The sequence below is a fragment of the Pholis gunnellus genome (assembly GCF_910591455.1).
Source record: "Pholis gunnellus genome assembly, chromosome: 17".
Lineage (NCBI taxonomy): Eukaryota > Metazoa > Chordata > Actinopteri > Perciformes > Pholidae > Pholis > Pholis gunnellus.
In genome coordinates, this window is record NC_136544.1 from 10,747,116 (window position 1) to 10,763,784 (window position 16,669).

At 44.9% G+C, this 16,669-nt stretch overlaps 2 protein-coding genes across 3 annotated transcripts; one reads left to right on the forward strand and one right to left on the reverse strand.

Moving 5' to 3' along the window:
* The first annotated feature begins 2,514 nt into the window (after positions 1-2,514).
* On the forward strand, positions 2,515-8,701 carry tecra (trans-2,3-enoyl-CoA reductase a). 2 transcript variants are annotated; one of them, XM_079177694.1, is made up of 12 exons: positions 2,515-2,646; positions 2,744-3,139; positions 3,943-3,994; positions 4,106-4,150; positions 4,277-4,380; positions 5,722-5,837; positions 6,059-6,164; positions 6,304-6,376; positions 6,470-6,513; positions 6,620-6,677; positions 6,790-6,878; positions 7,400-8,701. In XM_079177694.1, the coding sequence occupies exons 2-12, from the start codon at positions 2,972-2,974 to the stop codon at positions 7,571-7,573; spliced, it is 1,029 nt and encodes a 342-aa protein (XP_079033820.1). In that variant the 5' UTR covers positions 2,515-2,646; positions 2,744-2,971; the 3' UTR covers positions 7,574-8,701. The 2 variants fall into 2 exon arrangements, with proteins under 2 accessions (XP_079033820.1, XP_079033819.1); XM_079177693.1 differs by having other exon boundaries at positions 2,559-3,139.
* A 56-nt stretch (positions 8,702-8,757) lies between these two features.
* Positions 8,758-16,143, reverse strand: samd1a (sterile alpha motif domain containing 1a). Its single transcript, XM_079177691.1, has 7 exons — positions 15,683-16,143; positions 12,789-13,143; positions 12,400-12,542; positions 12,229-12,289; positions 10,994-11,075; positions 10,629-10,743; positions 8,758-10,080 (listed from the first exon to the last, which is right to left on the reverse strand). The coding sequence occupies exons 1-7, from the start codon at positions 16,043-16,045 to the stop codon at positions 9,934-9,936; spliced, it is 1,266 nt and encodes a 421-aa protein (XP_079033817.1). The 5' UTR covers positions 16,046-16,143; the 3' UTR covers positions 8,758-9,933.
* Between the last annotated feature and the right edge of the window lie 526 nt (positions 16,144-16,669).

The window sequence follows — 16,669 nt, forward strand, 5'->3', positions numbered from 1 at the left end:
AATTAGCTCTACCTTTACCAGCTGGGACATTAAAATGAAGTACATAATAATGCATCACTAATTATTATCCAGTAATATAATATATATATATATGCTCCATAATGGGCCATAGTGCATAATAAATACTTAATTACTACTACTATTACTTTTTTGATGCTAACACTTTTGTACTTTGGACTTTTAGTAAACAGATTATGTTTACACTGAGGTAGCCTATTGCTACCACTTCCACCACTGAGTAAGTTATAAATAGATAAAAGTAATTATAATGAGATCAACTTTATCTGCCAGGTACACTAAGTTGCCGATTTATTAGGTACACCGAGCAACATTTTGTATTCAAACACGCTAGCCCTGCAATAAATCCTACCTTCACGAAGGTTAGTTATTTTGTTATTTTATTTATTTAACCACCCCTGGACGAAACAGCTCTCGCAACTGCGTATATGTTGACACATACAAGTAATTTGACTCTTGTTTCCAGTGGCTCTCAGTACACATACAGAGTGACAAGAAGACGGACACTGGAAGAAATGTAGAACACACGTGCTTAACAAAAATGAGCAAACTTAAACATAAAAATATCACATTATGCTACATCAATGGACAACGACCACACAGTATTTACCTTCTACAAAGACTGTGAACTATATGTGCACGTTTGTGGAATGATTAGCGCTATATTATATATGTATATATATATGTATATTTTTGTAAGAGTGCATCGCAGTGCAACAGTTCATATGTATGTACAGAGGTAGTTCATGTGAACATGTTGAAGAAGAATACACAATCTGCTCAGTAGAGGGATTTCATGCGCATGTCAATGTCAGTGCGTATAAATAATTTGTGACTGCAGTGGAGTGGTTTGGTGTAGGGTTATTATTGCACAGGTGGCTAAATGAACTGTTCGTGGGTGTGTTGGCTTGTGGAAAGAGACTGCACATAGTTGTTAACTGGTTGTAAAGTGCTCTGTAGCGCCCACCAGAGGAGGCAAGTTGAAATAAATGATGTCAAGAGTGCCTGTGTGGGGTCTGTAATGATTAACAGCCTGTAGACTCAGGACATGTGCACGTGCTGGAGGGTTTGGCCAGTTGGCATCAATTATTTTCTTATATATCAGAACTACGGACTCTTAATATGTGCATATGTGAAAATCAAAAGCTGTCCTCACAGAGGTATACTCTCTTTTCTAGGACCAGTGTGTTCATAATGTACACACCTGGCTGTTACTGCGTCCACCAGCTGCAGACGCAACATTAAAAAAATATATTCCCGAAATCAAATTTAGAGATAGAATCCCGAAGATGGTGAGTTCAAAGACGTACATCCAAAATCGATCTCTTCCTGTCATGTCAAATCTTCAATTACACGAGGAATAAGGCTGCGGTTTGAAGAATGTGACAATGTTGCAACGAGAGAGTAAAAATGAGTGACACCGAGGACAAGTGATCCCATGGACTCCCACGTCACAGCATTCCTCTCACGTCAGAGTCGAGCGTTGGCGCCTTCGAAAAAAGAAGTCAGTCCAGTTCAGCATGTATTTGAGATGGGTTTCTTTCACCACATACACACTGCTGTCTTTCTCTTCATCGGTGTGAAAATGAATTAGGTTCATCACAGGTTGTTTTTTTTTTTTTTCCTCATGTGAGACTCAAAAACGGTCTTGGAATGCAAACAGTGATATGGCCGCCTGCTGCTGGCTTGGACTGCTCCTGCTGGTTTTAAATAGACCACAGAATATAGATATGCAGTTGACCCTGTGCGACGAAAGGCAACTTTGATCTTCTCCCAATCCGCATTTTACGTTACACTACATTACATTACAGTCATTTCACGGACGCTTTTATCCGAAGCGACTAACAATAAGTGTATTCAACATCGGTAGTCAAGAGAACTACTAGTCGCCAGAAGTCATAAGTGCATCTCCCTTTTTTCAAACAAGCATCTAAGAGCATAAACCAGAGCCGAAGTACAGTGCAGAAACAAACAAATACAGTCAGTGCTGAGTGGAAGGCTCAGGGTAGTAGGAGGTGAGTTTTCAGCCTGCGCCGAAAGATGGGCAGCGACTCCGCTGTCCTGACGTCAGTGGGGAGTTCATTCCACCACTGTGGGGGCCAGGACAGAAAACAGCCGTGACCGTGAAGCGTTTCCTTTGCCCTCCTCCCACCACGAACCTCCTTGGAAGTATTTTAGAAAACAATGCCGTTCATTCGGCTCGCAAACCTTGAACCGCACAGGCCTTGAAATAACCCTGGTCCGTCTTTGTCACGGAGGTCAGAAAGAGAAAAAGAATATCAGCCACACAGGTGGTCTGGGGGGGAGGGAGGAGTGTTGTCTTTCACCCCATGGTTTAGGCTTTTAATGGGGGGGGGGGGGGCTCGTCACTGTGCGACACAGCGAGGAGCAGAGCAGACAGGAGACGTGTCTTATAGGTCTAATGAGAGCGCATTGGCATCTGTCACTGGGTAGGGCTGTGTGTGGGCTGCCCAAGGTTACCAAGCTGGTGCAGAGCAAATCAGGCGATTTATATTTAGCCTTGCAAATGGCGCGCTATGGATTATGTCTTGGGGCTCTCCGGTTTCGTCTTCAGTGCGTTTTGTAGCGTGAAGGGGGGCTGTGGATCATGAAGAGGCTGCTATTCAGGTGAGGAGCAGGTTCATTTCATATTCTTGGACCAGCGCTCCTTCCACTTCTTCTCAATTTCTTCCCCTCTCGCTTGTCTCCACTCTGTCACATACAGACAGTCCATCTGGAGGGGAAACGTGTTTATGGTCTCACATGCTTCTTCCGGAGGTGGAGGGCTATTCAGAGAGTCCAAAAGGCACCAAAGAAGACTGACAGTTGGACTGACAGTTGTGTAAAGGGGGAGCAGCGAGTTGTTTCCCAGACCAGCAGAGGACAACCAGTGCGATTGGACATATCACAGATTACTTCAGCGGGCCGCTGAGGTTGGGGATTAAACAGTATCATGGATGTGCTCGCCTTAGAGGCGAAGAGTGTAAATGGAGCAGAAGCTGAGAAGAAGTCTTCATCGAGGCCAAAACCGAAACCTCCCAAAAAGGCCAAAAGGATTGTTTACTTTGAGGTGGAGATCGTGGACTTAAAGACTAAAGAGAAACTGCTGCTGCTGGATAAGGTGAGCGTTTGGACGATGGAGGGTTTCTGATTACACTCGCCTTTTATATTGAGCGTAATGATTTTTAGAAGGCTGATGATACTTGATTCAACCGGCGCATGATGATCACACATGTTTAAGTCCTTGAAGACAAACGGCACAAAGAGTGCTTGATATCTCGCATTGCCATCGATTTTAAGATCAATTGGTTCAGTTTATCGCCTCCCGGTGCGTTCCTTTTTAAAGTTCCGTAATTTAAACATCTCATGCCCGTTCTAAAAGTAGCACAGGCCGACTCTGTGATCACTTTGCAGGGAAGTCAGGGGAAACATGTTTGTTTTAGCTCAAGAACAACGGGGTCATCGCTGTGAGCTGCCGGGTAATTTGACACATGTTCGTCTGCTTCACAGTCGGCCCCGTCGAGTGCAGCCATTATCAGTTACGTTTCGGTTGTACTTAGGAGGTGAGAATTCACTCTTCATCTGACATGACTACAGCTACAGGCCTGTGCTGCGCCGGGCACAACAGGCAAGCAGGCACACACACATGATCAGTAGCTGATGTACACAAATGTGCAGCAAAAAAAAAACCACGAGGGATCACATTGCTCGTGAAAATGGCAAAATGCAAGTGTGACAAAATTCCAAAAGAAATGAAAACGTCTGCAGTAAAGACAGTCATACAGATCTGACTTTTGTATTTTTTTTTTGTATTCCATGTCTTGTAAATTGACTTTTAAATGTCAACATGGCAGCCTGCACACTATATGTTGCTGATAATACTACTATTTAAAGTAAGGGGTCATGTCTGTATTGTGATTGCAGGTGGAACCGACGGCCACTGTTTTGGATATCAAAGCTTTATTTCAGAAATCATGTAAGTAAGTTTAAGACAACTACATTTTCATTTACTATTTCTTCCAATGTTAATTCTTAAAAGATAATCTCTCGAGCATGCCCAGAGTAAAGTTCCTCTCCGTTTCGACAGATCCAAAGTGGTATCCAGCCAGACAATCCCTGCGTTTGGATCCAAGTGCGTCTGCTTTTTTTTTTTTTTTTTTTTTTTTTACAACAAATACTGCATTTATATTATTTGATAGGTGTTGTGACGAAGTTACGTGACGTTGTCTGGTCTTATCTCGGCTGTGGTGTTATTTAGAGGCAAAGTGTCTCAAGGATGAAGAAATTCTGCAGACGCTTCCTGTGGGAACCACAGCCAGCTTTTACTTCAGGGATCTAGGACCTCAGCTCACATGGGGAACGGTGAGTCCACACCTGCACGGAGATGTTTGCTTTTTTTAAGTCATGCATGTTACTTTAAGCACATTTTTTAACCGACTATACAACTTGTTTTAAGACTGATTCCCACCTTCCACCTTTCTTTGGTGTCTCGTGATAAAAAAAACCAACTTAAAAAGATTTGGAGTAATTCACTTTTGAGTACGGTTTGAAATAATCTGCCTGTTGCTAATTTCAAGGATGCTCCAGCATTGAAGATCTTATCCTCTGAACAGCAACCCTCTGAATGCAAGAATTGATTCAATTCACATCAAGTCTAAGTTTGCATGCTTGTCTTCTGGATTTGTATTTTGCGTGTGTGTGTGTGTGTGTGTGTCTCATGGAAAGATGCTTGCTCTGCGTAATAGTCTACAAATTGTTCACCATTTGGATTTAATAGGCTGAAACATGCAACACCTCTGGTATGGCCTTTTAAGATTATTGTACATGAAATATAAACACCCACTCTCTCACCCACTCAATAACTCATGAATACAAATATCAACCCGCAGTGACAGATAGAGGTGATTTCCTGTGGTTCGTTTTACGCTCACCTCCTGCACCGCCTGTCCTCTGTCCTAGGACATATAATCTCACAGCCCCATTTCTCCCAAAGGTGTTTATCCCCCTGACCTCCCACTCGCCTTTAACTGGGCCTCTTTACTCACCCTTGCCCACCAAGTCTCTACATTCCCTGTCCGAACCAACCCCGTCACAACGCCCTGCACCCTGCCAGGCTGCAGACCGATGCCACTGTGGGTGCAAGGAGCGTGAGGTGCCCCAGCAGAGATCACCAGTAGCCATTGGTCAGGCGCGTGCTGACTGAGCCAGGGCTCTGCTGGGCTCTGCTGGGCTCAGCTGGAGGTGCTGATTCAGGCATCGATTTCACTGTCAGCTGTGCTGCTACGCTTGATCATTTGTGGAAAGCTGGTATTACAAGCTGCCTTAGTGTCTCATTGGCTCCATGGGCGCATGTTGAACACTATTATTGTTACACTTGAATGGTTGTAGAACTAGACGGACTCTTTCTTGTTTTAAGATGGACTTGACAGGGTTATTAGAGGAGACAGAGCCATACCGGTGTCAGTTGCACGCTCTCCCTTTGGCAGAGGGTTTAGACTGACAAAGTGCTTCTCTAACAGCAAGGACATGTTCTATTTCTACTAGTTTGTGTGTTTTCTATGAGAGGAGTTGATCATTAGAGATCTCAATTGTAATGCTGTTCATGTGTTCATTCATGACTTTTGCATAGTTTTGCACTCCTTCGCATGCAAACCAGGAAAAACCAAAATGAAAGCATTTCTGTCTTTTCTTTGCCGACTTCAGGTGTTCCTGACAGAGTGTGTAGGCCCACTGATCATCTACTTAATGTTCTACTTCCACCTTCCCTTCATCTACTCTCCGAAATATGACTTCACCAGCAGCAAGCACTGGGTCGTACAGTGAGTGTCCGCTTTCCTATGTTTTTTCGGGGATCTGTTGCAATGTCCAGGCTTTGCACAGATGGGCCCCTTCAACATGGTAAACACTAGTGAAGCAATATTTCTGTGGTGACACTGAGTCAGGGCCAAGTGTAATGGACTGCAGCGAGGCAGTGCATTAATCACAGCTAAATATGCAAGTGAGTGTGTGTCTGTGTGTGTGTGTGTGTGTCCTGTTGCAGCTTGGCCTGCATATGTCACTCCTTTCACTACATCAAGAGGATCCTGGAGACACTGTTCGTCCATCGCATCTCCCATGGGACCATGCCGCTCAAAAACATATTTAAGGTGAGAGAGCTGCACAACTTTGATCTTTGAATATGATACGCGGTGCATTATTATTTTGTGCTGTGTTCTCATTCTCGGAAATGCGCGTGGAGCCTTATCTTGACAGTGTGACTTATTATAGTCCCTCTTTCTATTTCAGAACTGTGGCTATTACTGGTGCACTGCAGCTTGGATGGCGTACTACATTAACCACCCTCTCTATACCACACCCTGTAAGTGCAGACCACTGCAATTCTCACTTTAACTCATCAGTTGTGGTTGACTTTCATCTTAATCCCCTTTTTTTTTCTGTGACACATCGACAGATTACGGGCAGATGCAGGTGAACACAGGACTTTACATTTTCCTGGTAAGAGATCTGTATATTTGTGGCGCCGTGGAGGAATCTTCCAGACATTAAACCCGAACAATCTATTATGTAGATGATCATCTTTGGATTGTCTTTACTCCCGCAGTTCTGTCAAGTTGGGAATTTTTCCATCCATGTTGCTCTTCGTAACCTCAAACCACCAGGTGAGAATTTTCCAACAAGGCATATAGTGTTAGCAGTCTAATAAAAAAAAAAAAAAGCAGCCAACAGTGCGGGGCAATACAGTGCTTTAATTGTTTTTACCCATCATCTCAGGTTCAAAAACCAAGAAGATTCCTTACCCAACAAAAAATCCCTTCACATGGATGTTTTGGCTGGTGTCTTGTCCGAACTACACATATGAGGTAAGCAGATACGCAAGTCCACTCTTTCTCCAGATGGAAAAAGTTAAATACTGTCTGGAAAACACAAAAAGGAAATGTTATACTCCAAAGAATATAACTTTGGTAGATAGTCACTTGTTCAAATGGGGCCCTTCTTATTGTCCTACGACAGACAAGACAAGTTGTGAACTTTTCTTTTCATGTTAAATTATGTTTTCTCAGTGTTCTACTCCTTTATGAATAAGAATCCGTTTGTAAGAAGATTATGTCTTTCATCTCTGTTTGTCTCTTATCAATTTGGTTATTGTTTTGTAGCAAGTGACATCCCACATTTTAACACCGAAATACTGAAGGCTGAATGTTGTGTGCATGTTTGTGCAACACAGTAGCAGTAAACAGTACTTATGTTTCATCATTGCAACATGAGATGCACTCTTGCTGCCATCTACTGGTTACGTTCTACACATGTCTCATAAATCTCAATGCACTGTGTTTGTTTGTGTGTGTGTGTGTGTGTATGAATGCAAACTTCCTGCTCACAGGTGGGCTCCTGGATCGGCTTGACAGTGATGACGCAGTGTGTGCCCGTGGCTTTCTTCACCCTCGTGGCCTTCATCCAGATGACTGTGTGGGCCAAAGGCAAACACGGCAGCTACTTAAAGGAGTTCAGAGATTATCCGACCCTGCGCTCCTCCATACTCCCCTTCATCCTGTAGAGCCTGGCAGAGAAAACAACGTTTGATACCCACATCCATCTTTCTTTAAGGGCCTTTCCACACTGGATGTCAGAAAAGTGTGCGCTGAGGTCAACAGCATGGATGGATTCAGGTCGTGTGGACTCCATGTAGCATTTGTGTTACATGAAACTCCACAGCAAGGATTGTTGGACTGGTGAATGCAGGACCGTTAAGAGGCGGAGGAAGCGATCAGAGTGAAATACAGCAAAGTCTTAATACGTTGTATGTATATTTTGCTACTTTTGAAAAATACATATGCAACTATTTATTTTGCTTTACTGTTGCATTGAGAGTGCCGTTTAGTTTTTTTTTTTTTTAAATCACATCATTTTCATAGCTTTTGGCAACCTGATCAGTGGTTTCCCCACAGAGCTGTGCAACCGAGAGGCTAATCTGCATTGTCAAGCTAGTGTGCAGCCTGGAGCTCACGACTGTGTGGCCTCGTGCAGGGCTCTACTGATCCAAGTGACATTTACACTGCAGCCGTGATAGTGCTTTCTGGATTACAAATTGTCTGCCGAGTCCTACCAAGGGTGAGGAAAAATCTTTTCTTTTTGTCTGTACATGGATCAAAAGTGCATTTCTAGTATAGGAAAAACCAAATAAGTAAAAAAAACAAACACTGCAGACAGCATACACACGTACATGTCCTACCAAAGAATACCTCTTACTGTCACAAGATGATTATGGTGCAAAAAGCGAAAAAGAACAAGTGTCAAAACCATCCGCATAGTGTTACATATTTAGTATGTTTTTTTGTGCATTGTCAGCGTTGATTTTATTTGTGTACTAATCTGAAGAGTTGTGCAGATACAAACACAGACTGAAACTTTGTGGAATTGTGCTTTCCAGGATTGGATAAGGTTATAAGGAATACACGTGCAAGATTCTTTGCTCTTCCTTTTTCTCTGAATGTGCATTTCACAGAACGCTGCATCGACTGAACCTTCAAATTAAATACGTTTTATTTTATTTAACAAAATGTCCTGCTACAATTTTCTGTGTGAGGAGAGCATTCAGTGGCGAGCGGGACTTTTACCTGAAGTGAAAGGTTTGTTTACAATATTTGATTATAGGACGGAAGAGGGGCCCTCACACTCTGACCCACTGAAACAATTGTTTTTATGTTATTAACACAAGTTAAATAAACAGAAAATAAGTGACTGAACAGAGAGACATGAGCTTTATTTGTGACTCTGGAAGAAGTGTCAATATTACAGATAAAAGGGAGATACATTGGATGGTTGTAGACTACATCATATGGAATGTTACAATTCAAGAGGCTGGCTTACATTAAAAAGAGACACCGGACAAATGATGAATGGACGATAACATTAAATATTGCATTTGATCAAGATATCTGCTGTGTAAACAGACACTGAGCAGCTGTATTCAATTTAAAACTAAATATTCAGTATTACAATGACGTTTCCCAAAGTGTATTACTTTATTTTGCTTATTGTACGAAAGCAACTTCCATTAAGCTGCACATTTTCCTGGTCACGTCTATCTGCAATTGTTCCCCAAAATGCAACTGTGTTAAGTTGGACCACAGTCTAAATAAGATCAGAATAAAGAAAGCATCATATTGCCTTACCAGCAGGTAGCAGTGCATCATATTAGTGGTCTGTGTTACAGAGACACTGAAGACATAATCAAACATCAGCAGCTTCTGGTGGCATGATATGTCCGGAATCAGATATGTAGAATGTCTGACTTCCTCAGCACTTTGATGACATTTAATTAAAACGGAATAGAAGGAAAACTAACAACAGATGGGCTTTATGTTCATCTGTGTGATTTACAAAAAGAGGTTCTGGACTAACAGAAGGTACCGTAATTGAGCGAGCGAGGATGCAGGGAGACATTTTTAGAGCCACAGCCAAAACCGACATTTTCTGGTGGACCCCCAAAACTGTGAGAACACTTTTGCTGGCGGCACGACGCAGTGCAGCGGGTCTCGCTGGGTAAACTAGCTCCTAGGTGGTCCACTTGGTGCGAGGCCATCGGTCCCCTTTGGACGGCTGAATTATCCATATTTCACTCCGGCAGAAAGGTCACTGCTCCTCCGCTTAGAACGATCCTCTGAACGTACCAGTCCGGTCAATCGAACGGCACGTGGATGAAATGAAAACCAAGACCATGATGAGAGGTAGGATGACTGGTTTTTTTTCCAGTTTCTGGTCATTCTCACAGTGAAAGTGAATTCCACCACAGCTTTCCCACCCACACCCCCACTCACCCTCTACATACTCTGTATATGATGGTGGCGGGCAGGGTCTAGATGGGGCGGGGGGGGGTCAATGCAGCATTGTCTGTCTGTCATGTGAATCACCACTTCAGAGGTCCTCGTATTCCAGGAAGTGGGTCCTCTGAAGCACCTTCACGTGGCGCTCATAGATTTTGAGGGCAGGGCCGAGTCGGATAGACAAACCGGTCAACACGTCGCCCCGCTGCATCAGGAGGAGGGACTTCCCGTCTATTTCCTGTTGGGGAGAAGAGCTAGCGTCACTCACGGGGCTCAACATCTTTCGATGGAGCTAATGAATGTCATTTTTAACTGGCCACCAGGACTCACTGTGTGGAAAGTTAAATTAGCTACCAGAAACATGAACACAATGTCTCTTTTTACCAACATATTTCCATACCCTTTCCACTACTTTGTGGTAAATTCTCATGACATATATATTCTCTGAAACACATGAGTTGAAATTTAAGAATAAAAATCCACGTCAAATGTACCCCAGTGCGTCTCAACTAAAATAACTCAGTGGCGTAACTGATCTGCATGAACATGAAAGTTTTGGTTAACCAATATCTAGTTTAGCTCAATTAACATGCACTTTATTACACAGGTAATTGAGAAGCAAATTCCCCAAAATGATATTTTCAAATCAATGACTTTTCCAGGTTTTTCACCTTATGAACCCGGTTAATATTAACTGCCTCTAAACATGCAGTGGGTGACGGCACAAGTGTGGTTTTCAGTGTACACATAGCGCCTCCTGTGGCAGTCTGGAGGCGGTGCACTGACCTGTGTTCGGAAAGCCACGGCCTGCTCTGGAAAGCCTGCAGCTGAGAAGTAGCTGGCCACATCTGCCACAGTCCACAGCATTAAGTTCTGGCTCATCGTCTCCTTCTTCACAGAGCTGGAGGAGCATCGGATAGAAAGGAGTCAGAGACCACAGAGTGACTTTTCTCTGTTGTTGTTGTTCTTTTTTCAAGCCTTTAGGTGACTTTCTGTGTGAGTTTGTGCCTCAGAAATGTGTAAATAAAGATTCAAGACAATAACTGGGAAATAAAAGTCAACAGTGTATCAAACCGTTGTAGAACGGGAGAGGACAGGACTTTAGGAATTAGCTTAAATGTATTTCTAGCATTTTTAATAATGATACTCACATTTCATCCCCTTTATCGCCGTTCAGAAGACTGTCTTCGTCTGCTGTGAAGGAGGAAATATCGACGTTGTTCTTTAATGTACCTGTGAACAAAATGGAAGCAAACATTATTACAAATGTTCTACAAATGTTGACCCAATGAAACACTGATTTAATTAGATGACATTTTCCTCTAAATCATCTGCACTTGTTCATAACACATCAACAGGCATCATGTATCTTATTTATTGCCGTATCCTTGACACTCAAGAGTTGTGATCACATGGAAGCGATGCTCTTCGCATGGTACTAGTACGCTCCACCGAGGCCTCCGCTGCCACGGTACAGTATGTTTCCCCATTAGAGTTAGTTCACGGTTGAGCACAGTGAGGGCGCAGTGCATGGGTGTTGATACAGCACCCTTGCTGTGCAGTTACCAGCCCACTGTCACAAGATGCTGGCACGGGACTGTCTTCATGCACGACGATACATGACAGTGACGAAGCCCTCATTTATAGGCGAGTACTGCTCCTTCCAGCCAAAACCATTCCCGGGTAAAGTATACTGAGGCACTTAAGTATATTTATGTTATGGCCAATGTTAGGTATTGTTTTTAAAGGTCTCTTGGCAATGTCTCACTAAGGAGGGAAAATCTATAACCACTCTTGTATTAAAAGCCAGAAAGGCACATTTCTTAACAAATAATCAAACTCTTTCTTTATTGGGAATCAAGCCATGTGTCTCTACGGCGCTGGTTGGGAACACTATCCCGTGTTACTTACATACTAAAATAATTGTTACATTGCCTGGCTTACAAACACATATATAACATAAAATATAAATAAATTCTGAATTATTAAGAAGCATCTGTAAGCGCACGTTATTTCCCAAAACAGCTATTTAAGGACATTTGTATGACAGCTTTTAGAAGCCCTCTGCAGCTGTAGGCTTATTACACCGTCACATGGTCTGTATTTCAGAAGGACAGCATGTTTAGAGCAAAGTGAGCACCACCTGGATTGACAGGTAGTGGGACAAGTCTTGTGAAGCATTTCAAATGCTTGAGCTGGCCCGAAGGCAAACACAAGTGAAATAGGCCAAAAAGGGTAAACAGAATGGTATGTGAAACATAGGCTGTCATTACCTAACTCCTTTTAACATGTGTGTGTTTTCCCAAAATGAGAGAGCGGACTATAGTGATGAATTTGCTCTCACAGCAGCTTTAAAAGCAAAAGAACAGACACTCCTGCTACTCACAGTTGTCCGATGGCAAAGGCAGTCCCTGTGGTCGTCCTTCAGCTACATTCTTGCTTTCATCCTGTTGCCCAAACACAAAAATGAAACGTGAAAATGTCAGAGAAATTGATCAAGGAAGCAGGAGACGTACAGGTGCACGTGTGTCACAAAGGGGATGACGGGCGAATTTACCGGGCCTGCAGCATAGTCTGGTACCAACTGGTCAGACAGAAGCCCGCTATCCACCATCTTGCCTCCATCTTCTTTCTTCACCCGGGTCTTTAAAGTGCAGGGGCTGGTAGCTGCAGGGTGGATTGCTGGCTTCATGGCTGCCGCTAACAGAGAGGGAACCATCTACATGACATGCTGATATAATCCATACTGTCACACCGGACGTTATTCTTGGCAAACTCTCGTGCTAATCACAAACTACTGCAGCTTTTAACTGTTCATTGAACCTGAGTAAACCTGTCAAAATAAGCCGATGGATGCATTTCTACTGTCAACAACCATGCAACAATATTTGAGTCCTCCATTAGCGCTGGGTGTGCATATTAGTCTGTGTCTAGCAGGGTGAATACCTTTGTCTCTCTGCATTCCTGGGTGCTGGCGCTCCACTGGGCAGACAGCAGAGTGATAGGGCCAGTCATTGTGTGTGAGGGCTCTGGGGCTGGAGGGGGGCAAGGAGCTGGGCCTCTCACCACCAACCTTCTGGAAAGAGGCACAGTCCAGACGACCGGAGCCGGGGCCGCAGCCGGGGCCGTGCCGAGTGCCAGAGGGGGAGCAGGGGGCCGAGGCGGCTCGCACAGAGGCACAGTGCACGGCGGCGTCTTCGTACGTGCGGCCAGGAGAGGGTCCGTCCTGCCCGTCCCGGCTCTCATCAGCCCCTTCCTCGTCTGCATTACTGTCGGTGTCGATTACCATCGAGGTGTCCGCCTGTGGTGCAACAGAGAATTTCAATCCCTTTGTTTTCTACAACTGTAACCCCCCAACAAATGATATAATATTTAGAAAAATCTGAGGTGGGAGCAGAATAAACATAAATCGTGTGTTCTTTACTTGGATCAGTGGGGACAATTATCTCGAGGGGGTGGAACAGAGACATTTAACTCAGTGGACACTCAGCCATTATCAACTATTAAGTTCATTACTAGACAACTTAAAAAGCTGGTGAAGCCTGCAGTGTTGCAGGGGGGGGGGGGGGGGGGGGTTCATGACTGATCGATCGCCAGTTGTGGGCTGAAGCGTGTCACATGAAAGCACGCTCGTACAGATGTCGCAATGTGACCGCTGTGGTGGTAAATTATTGCATTTCAATGCTTTGTCCCTGTGCCACGGTGCCGCGCGTTCACGCCGCATGCTGGACCGCTTCGACCACAAGCCGCGTTTCCACGCAATCAAACATGTGAACGCGACGCTATGTGGCGGCATACAAGTAGTTGTCCGTTGTCGACGGCGCCCCGAGTGAAAAAAATGTACCTTGAGTGTGTGTGTCTGTGCGACTGCGTGTCTCAGACCACAGCAGTGAAGCACAAGAGCGCACTAAAGCCCGCCCCGCTCCTGAGAAAAAGAGAGCCGCTTGTACGGCATTCGCCCATCGCGCTGCATTTCACACACAAGTTTCACCGAGACACGGTCACGAAAAAACACCACGAATGACCCCGAGGAGCTCAAATCCTGCACGATTTGTTTCCCCTCTCGGCGCACGTAAAAACAGCCGACAGTGCTCGCGGCGTCCCGCTCTTTGCAGGCCTTTCTTGATTGATATTTCTAAAACGCACGGGGGAGTACAGAAGGGGGCCGATGGGAGGCGTTTGAGGTTTTCCTCAAATTCCCTCTAAAGTGCGCATGGAGTTACGAGCCGCGGCAAAGATCTCGCCATTGTGTCTGTAGTCTTTTTGACGGAGCAGAAACAGAGAGGAAAGAAAAAAACAAAAACCCGAGCTTTAACTCGACGGGCAGATCAACGGCCGCAGCGAGCATCAGGCGCCTCGTTCACCGGTCTACTTTGACTTTGCACCGGGTCAAAGATTTACAGCGCGAGCCACCGAAACACAGAGAGAGAGAGAGAGAGAGAGAGAGAGTAACGCAAATGAGTCCGTTATCGGACACGTCACTGTCTACATCTGACCCTCTCATATTCAAGTAAAAAAAATCTGGGTAACACGCCCCGAGAAGCCGCATGTTTCAAAGTAATCAAACGTATTCGTTTTTTTTTTTTTTTTTGTAGCGACACACAAGCCTTTCAGAGGACAAAGTAGATTTGATCTCGGCTTAACCCAAATCGGATAGATCGGGCATCCACCAGCTCGCGCCGGACGGACAGTTTTGCGGTCGCTTCACGTTAGTTCGGCTCTTTACATGTCTCATAACTTTGCAGTGACGTGGCTCGTCTTAAATAACAAATAGTTGCACCGGCACGGAGGAGTGATGCCATATCGCTGTTATGGGACGAGAGGCCACAACAACACCACCAAGCATTAGACGTGACCGGGCTGCTCGGCTGCGTGTCCGACAATGGATCTAGGGGTTCGACTTTTATGCACTGCGTCGGCAATCGTCCATCACTCGAAATATAGACGCAGTTTGCACAATCGGACTTGAATTTAGCTTTTAGAATGAGTAATTTGGCTCCGGTACTACTATAATGTGTTGCTAAAACATAGTGATGGGCATGTCTTAAAGTGCAGACGGAAGGGGTGACATGTCGTCATGGGCGGACATAATGTGTGTGTGAGGACTCGATCCAGAGACGCAGTGTTTAGCCTGTGATGGTCTCGTCAACAATGTCCCAGCGTCCCCCATCAGGCTACTACATCCGCGGTGTTTGAGACTTTTTTTCCCCCCTTCACCCACTCCCACATGTACAAGCCGGTGAGAAAGAAAACGTCAATTTCCAGCTCAGGCTTCCAAAATAAAACCCTCAACGGCAAAACGCGTATTCACACGCTCTTGTTTTGAAAGCAAAATTGTTCAACTTCCGGGCTACTTCGTCCCGTCTCTCGCTAGCTTGACAGAGTCCTCCTCCCCTCCGCTCAACGCCGACTTTGGGGCTCGAAAAGCGCTTTCTGCTGCCGATAATGGTGGCTCGGTTTGTTGCGGACGGGCGGGACGTTGCAACTTTTTCCTGTCTTCTATCTGTGCGGCTTGAAGTGCTTTTTCCAACCGGCACTATGTTAAATATACCACACTCCGACTAAACGCGCACCTTTTTTTTTTTTTTGCTCGTCTCCACCTCGGCAGCGCTCGAGCGAGGTCCAACCGCCGCTCCCCGTCTGCGGCAGTTTAGGGTGCACTTGCAAATCACTCCCCTCACCACTCCCCGTGTAGCGACACGAAATACGTGTTTTTAAAAAAAAACAATACAGCGTCCATGTCTTTTACCTCCACCTGTTAATTTGATAAGACATGCTATGACAATGAGATGAGAGTGGGCTCATTAAACATGCCTCTTCGCATCCCCCCCCCCACGTACCTCCAGATCCTCCTCGTCCTGGTCCACAGGACCGAACGCGCTGTCGCCGTTGCTCAAGTCGGAATGACTGGCTTCTTCCACCGCGCTCCTTCTCGCAGCCGTCGTTAACGTTACATCGTCCTTTTTTCTGCTTCTCCGCTGAACCTTGGCGGCGTTTCGGTATGAAATAGAGCCCTTGTAATTAACTTTTAGCACGGTTTGCTCCTGGATCAGTTTCTCCAGTTCTGCGCAGGTTCGGTCCGGCTCGGACCCGTGTCGCCTCCGGACCATTCGGCAAATCCTCTCTAAGTCCGGCCGAGCTTTTCGCGACCGCAGCGAGTCGATAGTGTCCAGGATCCACTCGCGGTACTTGGATTCAGACATCTTTCTTTGCTCGGTTGGTTCGCTTTTTCTTCTTTTTTTTTTTTTTCTTTACCTTGGTGCGTCAACCTTGTGCACGGTTGTTTTTCGTGAGCCGCGGTCCGAGTCCAACCGAGAAGCGGAAACCTCGCTGTACGCCTCCTGCGTTTGCGTGTGCGCTTAAGGTGGACCGACGGAGTTGCGGCGAAAAGTTTAACTCGCGAGGAGGTTTTAAGGTGGAATCTGCAGTCCTGAAAGGGAACGTGTGCGCGCGCACTCGGGCCCCATGTGCATCATAATGGGTGAAAAAAAAGGTGGCCATTTATTTCAAGAGTTGGAAGAGTGTGACACAGCTTTTGATGTAGTAACTGAAGCCAGTTCACATGTGGTCCACAAGCTCGATTTAAAGAACCAGAGGCTCATCTGGGAATGTAGGGCTCAATGTCAGAGATCAGCTTTGACTATGAAATAATTAAATAGACAAGGACACATTAATACATCTGTATGCAAAATAAAACATACTTTAATGAATCCATTAAAAAGAGTGATTTTAATTTTTTCAAAATTGTAATTAAAATCCGATTTACCCCTTTCCAATTAAAAGGTAAACTAATTAACTAAAACACTGATGTGGAACCTGCTGCCCCG